Source organism: Pteropus medius, unplaced genomic scaffold (genome assembly GCF_902729225.1).
Source record: "Pteropus medius unplaced genomic scaffold, Ma_sr-lr_union100, whole genome shotgun sequence".
In the NCBI taxonomy this organism is placed as follows: domain Eukaryota; kingdom Metazoa; phylum Chordata; class Mammalia; order Chiroptera; family Pteropodidae; genus Pteropus; species Pteropus medius.
Genome location: NW_024346667.1, coordinates 20,611,291 through 20,624,166, shown reverse-complemented (window position 1 = coordinate 20,624,166; position 12,876 = coordinate 20,611,291). Strand labels below are relative to the sequence as shown.

Sequence of the window (12,876 nt, the reverse complement as noted above, 5' to 3'; positions counted from 1 at the left end):
CTTTCGGTGCCGGAGAGTGGGAGCTGGACCAGTCTTGTCTCCTGGGCAACAAATGAAGAACAGGCGAGAGATTGCACCCCTCTCCCATGACCCAGAGGGCTGATGTCATTTCCTTCGTCGCCGTGGTTGCCCCAGTGACGCGTCGGGCCATTGGGTGGTGTTGGGTACCGGAGAGACTTGACTGTATGGAAGTCACTTCCTCTCAGAGACGCTGTTTCCTAGCAACTGCCTCCCACCTCCGTTTTTAGTCCCGCCCATTTGCTCTGTCTGGTGCCTTTTCTCCGAGAGTCACCGGGCCTAATCCCAGGAGAGAGACTCCCTCCCGAGGCCAGCCGCTCCGTCTTGGGGTCGTGTTTACCCGTCCGGAAAAGTGACAGGGGTGGGTACAGAACTCGGGATTTGAGGGGTCGCAGAAAAACCGGGTGGAGACAGCACCCTAGTGTGCACGGGCCTGGCGAGTGCAGGGTGCTCGCCTGGCGTTGCGGAGCGGGCGGGGACGCGGGCGCCACCTGGCCGCGCCCGGAGCGGTCACCGGCGCGCGCTGCGGCGAGCGGCCGGGCTTCCGAGGCCCGGGCCTTCGCTCCGAGCACGAGAAACCATTTATACGGCGACTTTAACGCGGCGCATTGTGGAAGCTTCGTTTTGTTTTATCTAAGCCTATTAACACTTTTGTAAGAGGGAAAAATGGCTTGAAAAAAATCGCTATTTGCAGTTTTATCATCATGACCTTTTTCTTTCCCTAGGGCTGCGGCAAGCATTTTCTTTCTTTTTGCTTTTATTTATTTTTTTTTTTTTTTTTTTTTTTTTTTTTTTTTTTTTTTTTTTTTTTTTTTTTGGTGCTCATAGTTAATATCTTTTATGGTATTATATCTCTTGGTAGACTTTTAAATAAGCATCTGTTTTGTAGGCAATGTTATAATTTTTGAATGGAAGAGAAGGGAGAAAATAAAGTTTCTATTTTAATTGGAGACATTTTATCATATTAATCTATCGCAGTTATTCAGTTGCTCATCCTTCATGTCATTCCAAAACTATTGTAAGATAATTTAATTTTGAATTTCATTGAAAACAACCTTGTTATGAGAATTTGGTATTTCTTTACCAAAACTCCGTTTACATTTTTAAGTGATGATGTTGCTCAGTGTTCACATGACGCTTTTCTTGTTTCTGTTTGACTTTGGGGCGGGGACACTAAGTGTAGTAATAGAAATTCTTAAATATGCAAAAAAGTCTGATTTGTTTTTTGTATATTTCAGCCACCATCAGATGTTGAATTATTCCTATCATTTATTAGCCCTTTTAGAAAGGTAAAGAGTAAAAAAAAAGCCCCAAATATTATGTCTGATGAAGTTTTTAGCACAACTTTGGCATATACAAAAAGTCCAAAAGTCACCAAAAGAACTACTTTCCAGGTAAAGTATTTTAAAGCATTTTTATTTTGAATGATTTTACAAGTAAACACCATCTTAGGAACATTGGATTTGAACTGATTTTAGCAGAGTCCTATGTAAAGCTAAAATAAGTCTTATATTCCTTTTGAAATTTTGCAGATGGTCATGTTTTGGCTATAGTTTTCCAAACTCTTCTGTGTGTCTTTAAAACTATCAAACTAGCCTCAAAGCTAAGTTCTTACTAACTTAAAAGTAAATCAACTTTTAAAAGTTGAACTGCAACTTTGAATTGGTATTTTCATATACATGCTTTATGGGTTTTTTCCTATTATAATATAACAACCTTTAAGTTTTTTCTGTCTAGTCACTACTATTTTGAACTCTAAATTTGTAGTATTGATTATATTCATTACTGTAATCTGCTGAAACAAAAAATCTTTTAAAGTACCAGTTTCTTCTGAAATGCCAGTTTATAATGAATCCTGTCTAATTTCAATCTCTCCAATTATGTTATTTGATATGGTCCGTCTCCTCCCATTTAACTGGAAGCTCCATAAGAAGAATCTTTGCTGTGATGTGCTGCATGGAGTCTGAGAGCTTGGTTGCCTCAGGAAACTGAGGCATCAGTTGGCTTTCAGTGATTATTGTAGGTGAATGAAACCTAAGTTTGAGAGCAGTTATTAACTCAGAATTATTTGTTTAAAGAATTAATTTTAAATATGAGACCTCCATTCTTTGGGTGGAAATTGATTTTAATTATTTTATTACAGGATGAGCTAATAAAAGCAATCACAGCTCGCTCAGCCAGACAAAGGAGTTCTGAATACTCTGATGACTTTGACAGTGATGAGATTGGTATGTGAGAAAAGTAAACCATTTTTCTTCTTTTTGCTTCCTTACTTTTATTTAATCCATTCCTTTAAAAAAAAAATCCCTTATGTTAAAATAATGTCTATGAATTCACTGGTTTTAGATAAGTAAAAAGCCACTTTCAATTTTCAAGAAGTTATATGATTGCCCTTGGTTGTTACTGAAGGTGTGTAAGAAAATATTAATTAACTGACAGATTTGCAATAAAGGGATGCCTTTCAGTAGTAAATGACATTGGAGATGACAAGTTCTCTTTAAAGTCAACCCTATGAGACCCTGCAGTGAGTTAATAACTAGGGTCCATAGAACTTAACTTTGGTGCACATCAGAACCACTTTTATAATGCTTTTTATAAATCAGATTTTTTTTTTTGTATGTAATAGGGACTCAGTTTAAAAAACCCAATATATCATTACTAGTATGATTTAATTTGGTTTCTTTTGGTTCTGTAAAAATAATTTAGATATAAACATACAGAATTCTAAACTTGAAATTCAGTGTTTTATACTTCAATATCTAGTGTTTTATACTTCAGTATCCAGTGAATGACTCTTAATGTTTTCTGTAAAAATAATCAGAGCAGTAGTTTAATCATTGCTATCTAGTTAAGTTAGCATTCTTTACTATTCTTCTCATAGTAAAATCTAACGAAATTATTTGCAAATAAAGTTTTACAGTCTAAAATCTAAGTGTCCCATGATTGATTGTTAGTTTGAGGACTCTTTGGTTAACTTTTCTCAGAGCAAGCATAGTGCTTGACACACTAGTCACACTTGATAAGTGTGTTTTAAATAAATTAATAAAATTGAAATTTCTACTTCATAAATGTCAATAAAAACTCTAAGTTGTCATGGTTGTAAATTTATTTTTAATCTCTAAGATAATCTTTTGGTTAATGTAACCTTCAATACTTTAAAATATACTATTGAAGACATTTTCTTTCATTTTTCAGTTTCCTTAGGTGATTTTTCTGACACCTCAGTGGATGAAAATTCAGTTAAGAAAACAATTAATGATTTTCATATATCAGATGATGAAGAAAAGGATTCTCCAAAACTGTCTTTTTTGAAAACCAAGAAATCAAATAGTGGTGTGATGAAAGATGAGCCAGTATCCTCCATCAAAAACGACAAAGAAATGGCACCTGATGGTTGTGAAGACATGATTGTAAATCCTTTATCCGAATCTCAGAATGAAGACCAGGAAATTGAAAAAGGAAAAATTAAAATGAAACCTAAACCCAGAAGTCTTCCAATCAAAAGCACATCTTCAGGTAATTTGTCAAATCACTCTAACTGCATTTCTTGAAAATTTATTTTAAGGTAACCAGTCACAAAATACTTTAATATGATAGCTAGTAAATATTTAAGAAAACAGTCAGACTTAACTTTTTGGTTTTACAGGAATAAATCAAAAGAATAGAACCATAGGAAAAAAACCATAATTCTGAGCTCCAGCGGTTATGTCCAGTCTTGCATCGACGCCGGTGCCTGATAGAAGGCCGAAGTATCTTCAGTCTTCAACAGCTGTGATTCCCAAAGCTCCCAGGTCAAGCCTCTTTGGCCTCTTAGCTTCCATTTTGTTTTTAGGGATGAAACCGCAATGGAATCTTTTCTAATTCATGTCTCACTCCAGAGATTAGCAGCATTGGGACTGGTCTTTAAAACAGCCATTTCCATGCCACCATTCGCCAGAATATTTTTTTGACATTTGTATACTTGAAGGGAGAGAGTTTTGTTGCTGTTTAAGCCTGCAGACTTTCCTTAAGAAAGAAGGATCTCCGTTCAGTTCTCTATTCTTTCGGAAAATCCGCTAAAACTCAGTTTCCCGAGGGTAAATCCCTGGTGTGATCTGGGATTACAGTAGTTTCTCCACACTGCAACTGAGCTAGGCAGAGTGAAGCAAAGATGTTGTGACGCAGAAACCAACCCCTCTGAGGTCCCCTGGACCACCACACAGAAACGTAGGGCATGGAAGGTCAAGGGTTCGGTTCTTCCAGTTTTCTTTCTTATTGGTTCTATAGAAAAAAATAGTTGATGCTGACCTTCGTAAAAATCTTTTTCCTTTATATGATCATTAAATGCTGTACAGGTAAATATTACATACTTTTCATATTAGATATCGCAGAACTTTATTTAGGACATGTCTTAGGGAGCCACTACTTATTTTCTCTCATTAACTTTCCAAAGAGGAGAGGATATGAGCAGAGCAAGGAATACTAGAATAGTGTCCAGGAAACTGAAAAAAAGCCACTGTATATTAGGTATATGGGGCCTCAGCAAATAGGGTAAGCCTCACTGTTCTCATGAGGAGGCAGTGAAAACGAGCCTCTTCCTGTCTGTCCCACAAAATTGTTTTGAGACTAAATCGAAGTATGCATCGTAAACTTTAAAATGCTACAAAATATAAGCACAAGGCATAATGAAGCAATTAACTTGCTAAAATGTGCCTTACCCGGTATACTGAGTAGAATAAAAAGTGTAGTGAAAGGGAACATAATTGAACTTGATGAACCTTCTAATAGTTTCTCGAAGTCTATTCCACAAGTTGCTCATTGGTATTATAGGGAAAACATAAAATTATAAAAAATTTCAAATTTCTTTATGAGAGAACTTCTTGGAGCTGTTAATAAAGAAATGTGCATAGTTATTTGTCTTGATTCTTAAAAGCTTTTCATTAGGCTAGTAAGAAAATGTGAGCATATAGAAGTTAAAAATTGGTTTAAAACAGGTGGAATATGTAATTATAACTTTATGATAAATAATCAGCAATCCATCTATTTAATAACTTTTTTTAACCTGTGATGAGTTAAAATAGAGAAATATCATATTTTAACCACAAGATGGCACTCGAACTCTAAATGCTACGCACAAATGTACAGTACTGTATTTTTAAACAATCATTAGCCATTTGCTGTTCAGGATGTGTAATATAAAAATAATCACTAAAACAGGTAATCTTTTACATTTGTAAAACATTGCATTTTGAAAATGTATAAATGTTTTTTTTTTCCTTTCTAAAAACTTGGCAATACATCTGGAAGTGGAGTTTTGGTATAAAATATATTAAAATCATTATTTCTAGGTTCTTTAGAGTAAAGAAAAAAATTGAGGCTAGTGGTCCTGAAATAGTGCCTGCCATATAGAGTTCATTAAGTATTTGAATATATAACTGAATAACTGAATGATTCATTCGTGAAAAGAATGTGGTTCTTGAGCTTAGCTTTCCCCTTCTCTAAATTTTTAGACCTTTTTTTTCCTTACACGGTTTGGAACTTAATGTTTTTAATGTGGTGAGTTATTGCTGAGTAACAATGAATGTTTTATAAAAATATTAGGAACTGAAAATTTCCTTTGTTCTTGCTTGTCTTTTGTAAAAAGAACAATAACCAGACTCACTTTATCAAATAACTGTCACATGGGTAGTAATTGTAGAAAGTAATTTTTACAGAATATGTTGTTTTTATTCTAATATTAAAATAACTAAAGTCATAAACTTGGAAATCAGTCCTTCTGCTTAATGACACAAATTAGAGCTTGTGACCATGGGCACAGGATCTTTCTTTTACTCATTTTATTTATCTATAAAATGGGTGTAATAGTTGAACCAACATTAGGTGTTTGAGGCAATTAAATGAGTTCATATATTTGATAGCTTAGAACTATCTTGGTATAAATTAAACACTCTACAAACGTTTTTATTATTCATTCAGTTATTTAATATTTGTTCATAAACACATCATTTTATTTACGCATACATATTTATTACAAATACAATATGTTTAATTATGTTATAAGCACTGTGATGGTAACTATGAATACAACATGTAAAAAGGATAGGACCAAGCCTCCAAGACTGTTTTAGTCCATTTGGGCAGCCGTAACAAAATACCACACACTGGGTGGCTTATAAACAACAGAAACCTGTATCTCACAGTCCTGAAGGCTGGAAGTCTGAGTTCACAGTGCCGGCATGGTCAGGTTAGGGACCTTCTTCTGAGTCACAGACTTCTGTTTGTACTGTTCCATGGCGGAAGGAGCAGGGGAGTTCTATGAAGCCTCTTTTAAAAAAGGGCGTGAATCCTATTCCTGAAGGTTTTGCTCTCATGACCTCATCACCTCCCAGAGGCCCCGCCTCCTAATGCCCATCACCTTTGGGGTTAGGATTCCAACATAAGAATTTGGAGGGTGAAGGGGACACAGACATTCAGACCACAGCAAAGACTTTACAATTTAGGGGGGCAGTGTACAAATGTACAGTAAAAACACAGGAGAGGGAGTACCTGAGAGTATCAGGGAAGGCTTTCTGGAGGAGATGGCGACAATAGCAATAACCGGGAGAAATAATAGCACCTGAAGTCAGGAGTCTTGGTTGCCAATGACCCAACTCAAGCACACTGCAGTGGAGAGAGGGATTTATCACTTTATTGTGAGCATGGATGTTAGAGGCCTAGCTTTGTGTGTGTTTAAGTTTAGAGACTCAGGACTTTTGCGTCACTTGGATTCTTTCTCTTTACTTTTGCCCTCCCTCCCTGATTGCCTGTGCCTCTCATTCTCTCCTCTCCTCCTGTCCTGCCACAGCCCCAGTTACTCCAACCCTTAGTCCAGTTTTTCTGTCATTTGGTCTCTGTGTCTCAGGTAGCACTTCACTTGCAGGGCCCGAGGAGAGAATGAAATGGGGAGCTGCTGTTCACCAGGGACAGAGTTTCAGTTACATAAGATGAGTAAGTTCTAGAGATCTGATGTGTAACGTTGTCCCTTTAGTTAACAAAACTGTACACTTAAAAATTTATTAAGAGTATCATTTTAAGTGTTCTTACCACGATACAAAAAATAATTGACTTAACACCTTCTTTCAGGCATTGTATAATATTCTGCTTAAATTGAAGAGGAGTGATGAGGTCTGATTTTTATTTTATGCATATCACATCCAAATGTGATGAGGTCTGATTTCTATTTTATGCATATCACTGAGGCAGTAATCTAGGAAAGAGTGGGTGAGGAGCTGACAGCAAGGATGTAGAAAGTGAGAAAAATGAGAGAGAGATTTAGGAATCAATAGGGTATAGTGGATATGGGAAAACAGAGGGAGGAATCTGGGGTGACTCTTAGATTTTGGAATTTGGCCAGAGTTTAGGACATAGCTAAAATTGGCAATGAAACATTTACATACTTATTGGTATGGCTGTGGAATCTTATAAATGGACAGCATTCGTAAGTCCATTTATAGGTAAAAAGAAGGAAGATGTTAATTAATCCAGTTTTTAAATTTTGTCAGAAGAATGCATTGGTAGAACAATGGAGAGATGAATATAACAGGTAAAATTTAGGCAAAAAGTTTTTATAAAAACTTTTTTATATGTTTTCAGGGCAGCATTAGATTGTTGTTTTAAACTTAGAAGAAATGGACATATTAACTGAGAAATTTTAATAACTGTTAGAGAAGTTTCATGAACTTGAAGAACAACAGTTCACAAATCATATATTTCATTTTTCCTCCAGTGAGAGTCAGCACTTCTATCCCTGTACCAAAACCATCTCTATACTTGTAACACTTATTTTTGTCTTGTAATTTATTTCTTTAGGGTCGTCTTCTCGATTATGAAGTCTAGGAGACTCAGTAAAGGTTTAATGGGTGAACTCCCTTATTTCATAGAGGCAGTAACTGGGGCATGGTTTTCTTTCATTTTTTTAACTTTTTAATGTTATGAGAATTCATAAACTAGAAGAGTTAACTTCTCACAAAACTAAACATACTAGTTACTTCCAGGATGGCAGCTATTTTTTTAAATTTTGGTTATGAACCGTCACTTATTTTTGTACTTACTGGAGTTCTGTGTAGAGAAGGGTGGTGGGCTTCCTCTGGATTCTGTTAGACCAACAGCCAAGATGCATGGTCACAGGAGGGAAGGATGGTGGCAGTTGCGGTGTAGTTGAAGCCATGGTCATTTTCTTTGTACGCCCTCCTTAAAACATTTCATTTTTCAGCAGAAAACAGCAGCAGCCTTGAAGCAGACAACTCCTTTATACCTTCACCTAAGCCAAGGACCATATTGAAAAAGCAGAGCCACAGGGAGGAGAAAGATGGACTAGAAGAAGAGAAAGAAGCTGCCCTCCATGAAGAATTAGAGGCACATTGTATACCGTCGTCCCTCCCAAAGCTGAATGGCAGACCACTGGAAGCTGAGGAAAAAGCATTCTCTGAAAACCTTGATCCTGAGGTTAGCACTACTGCTGAGCTGCTAAACCGTGTTCTTGAATTCAGACCTTTGCATCTGATTAAGAGAGAGAGAGAGAAAATATTTGTGTACATGCACGTGTGTGTATGTTACATGTTTTTTTCAGCAGTTGATAAGAAAGTAATTTTAAATTCTTTTAATATACTATATTCCATTGAGTCTAAAACTCTATCCATTATAAGAGAGCATCATTTTGTGTACTGCCAAGAGAGAAGAAAACTCTACAAATTAAGCTATAACACATCAGTAATAATAATACGCATCTAATATGAGAAAGTAAAATGTGGGGGAAAGTGTTGCCCTTTTGAATCTATGCAGTATTGTATATCTTTAATCGTAAGAATTTATATTTTTATGTACACATCTTTGAATTATGTAATTTATGGCTAGAGACATTATAGCTCGTGTCCTTTCATTCATTTGGTTTTACTTACTGAATGTTCATGGCACTATGTGACGTGCCAAAATGGAAGTAAATGTGATCTTTCACGATTTCGCCGGGGGTTTACTCTGTATCGTCGTTAGAGAGAAACATGTGGTGCCCTCTCTTTTCACTTCACTGTCATTAGCAAACTTCCACCTCACATTTCAGAGGGAATAAGCGTGAGAATAATGTTCCTCCTCCACAGTGCGCTTCAGCGGATCAGGGGAAAAAAGCTAAATGGTACCTGGCTATCATGACATTCCATCTTTTATTTCTAACATATAATTTGTGTTTTCCGTCTTTCTTGTTAAATTTTAATAGGCATTGCTCAGTTTTATTCAACTTTTCAAAGAATCAATTTGGCTTTGCTAAATTCCTCTATTGTTTGTTTCCAATTTCACTGATTTTCACTCTTTATTATTTCTTTTCTTTGGGTTTAATTTGCTTCCCTTTAAGTTGAAAAATGTGTCCATCGATTTTAAGCTTTTCATCTTTTCTAAGAAAAGTATTGAAAGCTATAAATTTCCTTCCATGTACTGCTTTAGCAACACCCAATTTTTTGATGCCTTTTCTTTCATTGTCATTTTTTAAAATATATTTTCTAATTTCCCTTGTGATCTCTTTTCTGATCAATTGGTTATTTTGTGGTGAATAACTTTATTTCCAAATATCTGGATCCTCTCTAGATTTAATTAAATCTTTTGTATTAATTTGTAATTTACTTAGTTTTATTGTGATTAAAGAATATCTCATATGATTTCACATTTTTAAAAAGTCACTGATTTTTTTTATGGCCCAGCCTAAGTGTATCTTGTGGAAGTTCCAAAAAAAAAGTGTTCACACTTTTTACAAAAAAAAAAAAAGTGTTCTGCAGGTGTTAAATATAATGTCCTATAATTTTAGTTTGTTCAGGGTGGCCAGTAGTATCATTTAGGTCTTCTCCACTCATACCAATTTTTTTGTCTAGTCGATTTACCAAGTACCATGTAAGAGTTGTTAAAATCTCAAGTTCTGTTTGTGAATTTGTATATACTTCCTTTACTTCTGCCAGTATTTTATGAGTTTGTTATTAGACACAGGGTACACACTTATTGTTATATCTTGACCCTATTTAGCATTATGAAATGTTTCTACATCTGGTAATATTTCTTGTCTTGCATTTTATTTGTATGAGATTTCAGTTTTCTTGTAACTAGTAATTGCATGGTAAAGCTTTTTCTATCATTTTCCCTTCAAACTGTATTTTTCTTTAAGTGACTCTTTTAAAATAACAGGTTGATGTCATTTTTTTATCAAGTCTGACAATCTGCTTTTTAATGACTCCATTAGACCTCTTATGAGTGTTTAGTCCATTTACTTTTAATATAAGTACATTTAGGGCCATTCCATTGCTATTTGTTTTCTATTTATTTTATGGGGTTTTAAAATTGATGTTGTTCCTTCATAACTCTTTTCCTGCCTTTTGTTTTTTAGAATTAATCCTGTATTTAATTTTCCATTTTGATTCTATTGCAGACATTTTTGGCCATACCCGTTTGCATTACATTTTTAGTAGTTACTCTGTGGATTGCAAGATGCATCTATAAATTATCACAATCTACTTAGAGTTGATAACTGTATTATTTCACATTTAATATAGAAACCTTGTAACAGTATAGTTCCATATACTCCCTCATCCATCATGCTACCATTGTCATGAATATGGACTACAGTTTCTGCTAAGTTCTTTGAGTTTCTGGCTGCTATGATTTTACAGGACCCTCTGAGGTCTTCTCCATGCCATGAATAGATGAGCCAAGGGTTTTGGATAAATTTTATATGCAGATTTGGAGGTTCATGCCCTCTATAGCTCTTCTCCAAACTTAACTGAATGGTCTTCCAGTATTAAACTCTATCCTTTGACCCCTTGAGCCAGCCCAGTAAATCTTCAGCCTCCTACTTGTAAAGGGAAGAATGCCCTCAGGCAAAAAGCTGCTAGCTTGCAAATCTCAGGTAAAGCTTTGCCTCTCAAGGTAAACACCAGTGTTTCGGCCCTTTTGCCATCTTCCCAGGTGGTTTCTATCTGTTGCTTTCGATGTGTAATATTTTTTGTGCCCATAAAATACTGTGGCAAAGAAAATTAAAATGTATTATGTTTGCAATAGAATCAAACTACTTACATTATAACATCCTCATTAGTGTTCGATAAAGAGATGCTTAGGCACACGAATATAATTATTTCATTTTAGATGTAATTTTTAGAATTTAAAGGAAAAGTGAAATGCATGAAATCTATGTATTTTTTCTGATCTAAAATATTTGGAAGTAGCTGTCTAGTTGTTTTCATTTGAATGACTAGTAATATTTGTTTGAAACTAAGGTTTTTACCTACTGTCTTTGTACTTTCTTAGAAAAGAGAATTAGAGAAAGAGATAACATATCTTTGCCTTAAATATTTATGAGATTTGATTTTAAAGCAGCAGGAGTTTTGAAAATTGCTAAAAACAAATGTAAAGCTGTCGGTTAAAGAACTAGAATAGCTCCATAGTGACTGACCCCTTGTGATGATCGTGACATCAAGGCTTGAAAGTAAAGCATATCAGCCTCCATTGGTTTAACCATCTCTTAGTATTTGAGCAGCAAACTCTTAATAATGCAAAGCAGATTTCACGTTACAAAATAGTCTTAGTAACACTATTGTCTTTCACAGCTCTTGAAAACTGAACTTAAATAGTAAATTTTTTTTTTTTTAAACAGGATTCATTGTTAACAAGCCTATCATTGTCATCCCTTAAAGAAAGTATTGAAGATTCCTTTTCACGAGAATCTGGGGGGAAAACATCGATAAAAGGTGGTTATATCAAATTATCGTATCTTATTTTATTTGTGAATCCTGTATTGCTTAGAATTTTACAAAACCTATTTGAAAATGAAATGATGCTTTATTTAGATACAGGAACAATGTTTGTGTTTGCCTGAGTTTTAATCTCGGCTATGCCATTTACTAACCATGTGATTTGAGATGCAGAACTTAAACTCTCAGTGCCTCAACTTTCCCAAGTTATAATGAGACCAATCTCATAAGGCTATGTGAAAATTAAGTGATGCTATGCATTTTAACCCCTTGCCCAGTTCTTGACACAAGTAGAATGATCACTAAATGCAAACTCTTATGATGTGTGTGTTCTTGCAATAGTCTGCAGTACAACATAATGGTTAGATGGACTTTTCCAGTGAGAGACTAACTGAATTGAAATCCAGACACAACTGCATGAGCAGAGTAACCTCTCTTACCCTGTATATAGATCTTTGAAATGAGGAAAATAAGAGTAACCTACCTCATCGGGTGTTTGTGAGAATTAAATTAGTTAATAATATGTATAAATTACTTAGAACAGTACCACAGTAAGCACGTAGTAAATGGGACTAAATCGTTAACGTTATTTCCTTCCTTAGTTCTATGACATGTAGCTTAATGAGAGCTAAAGGCATCACTGTTTCTAGGACTGAGATATGTAATTAACATTTATTAAGTGCTTACTATGTAGTATAATTTTTGTCATTTTACAGATGAGGAAAATTGAAGTACAAAGATATTGGGAAACATACCAAGGTCAGTGATGGAGCCATAATTTGAATCTTTGGCTCCAAAGTCCATATTCTTTTCACTGAATACATTGATTAACAGCTCTAAAGAATCCATTAATGATATTTTGAGTCATAATTGCTCTCCAAATGTGAATGTATAAATGTAATTATAAAGTGATTTCAAATCTAGCATACATCAGAATAAGTCCAGAGAAAATGGCTGTAATGAAAGCAGTAAAGTTAAGACCTTGACAAGGAAGATAAAGGTTTGGCCAGTAGGTGGATCCTAGTAGAACTGAAAGTTAGTGATGAACACAGAAAGCACTGATTTCTTTCAGCTGAGCGTTCCAAAATGTGGTAGATGAGAATAACAGAAGCAATTTCAT

At 35.2% G+C, this 12,876-nt stretch overlaps 1 protein-coding gene across 8 annotated transcripts in view; it reads left to right on the top strand.

Moving 5' to 3' along the window:
• Positions 1–232: 232 nt before the first annotated feature.
• Positions 233–12,876, top strand: part of MAP9 (microtubule associated protein 9) — a 30,672-nt gene continuing 18,028 nt past the window's right edge. For 5 of the 8 annotated variants that reach the window (XR_005655701.1, XM_039876203.1, XM_039876200.1 and 2 more), the window contains exons 1-6: positions 233–379; positions 1,257–1,412; positions 2,162–2,246; positions 3,214–3,534; positions 8,249–8,481; positions 11,660–11,753. Coding sequence is in view for 7 of the 8 variants with exons in the window: in XM_039876203.1 (XP_039732137.1) it covers positions 1,338–1,412; positions 2,162–2,246; positions 3,214–3,534; positions 8,249–8,481; positions 11,660–11,753 (808 nt within the window). In the remaining variant the exon portion in view is untranslated. The remainder of the gene's footprint in view (positions 380–1,256; positions 1,413–2,161; positions 2,247–3,213; positions 3,535–8,248; positions 8,482–11,659; positions 11,754–12,876) is intronic. The other 3 variants (XM_039876201.1, XM_039876199.1, XM_039876204.1) reach the window with 2 other exon arrangements.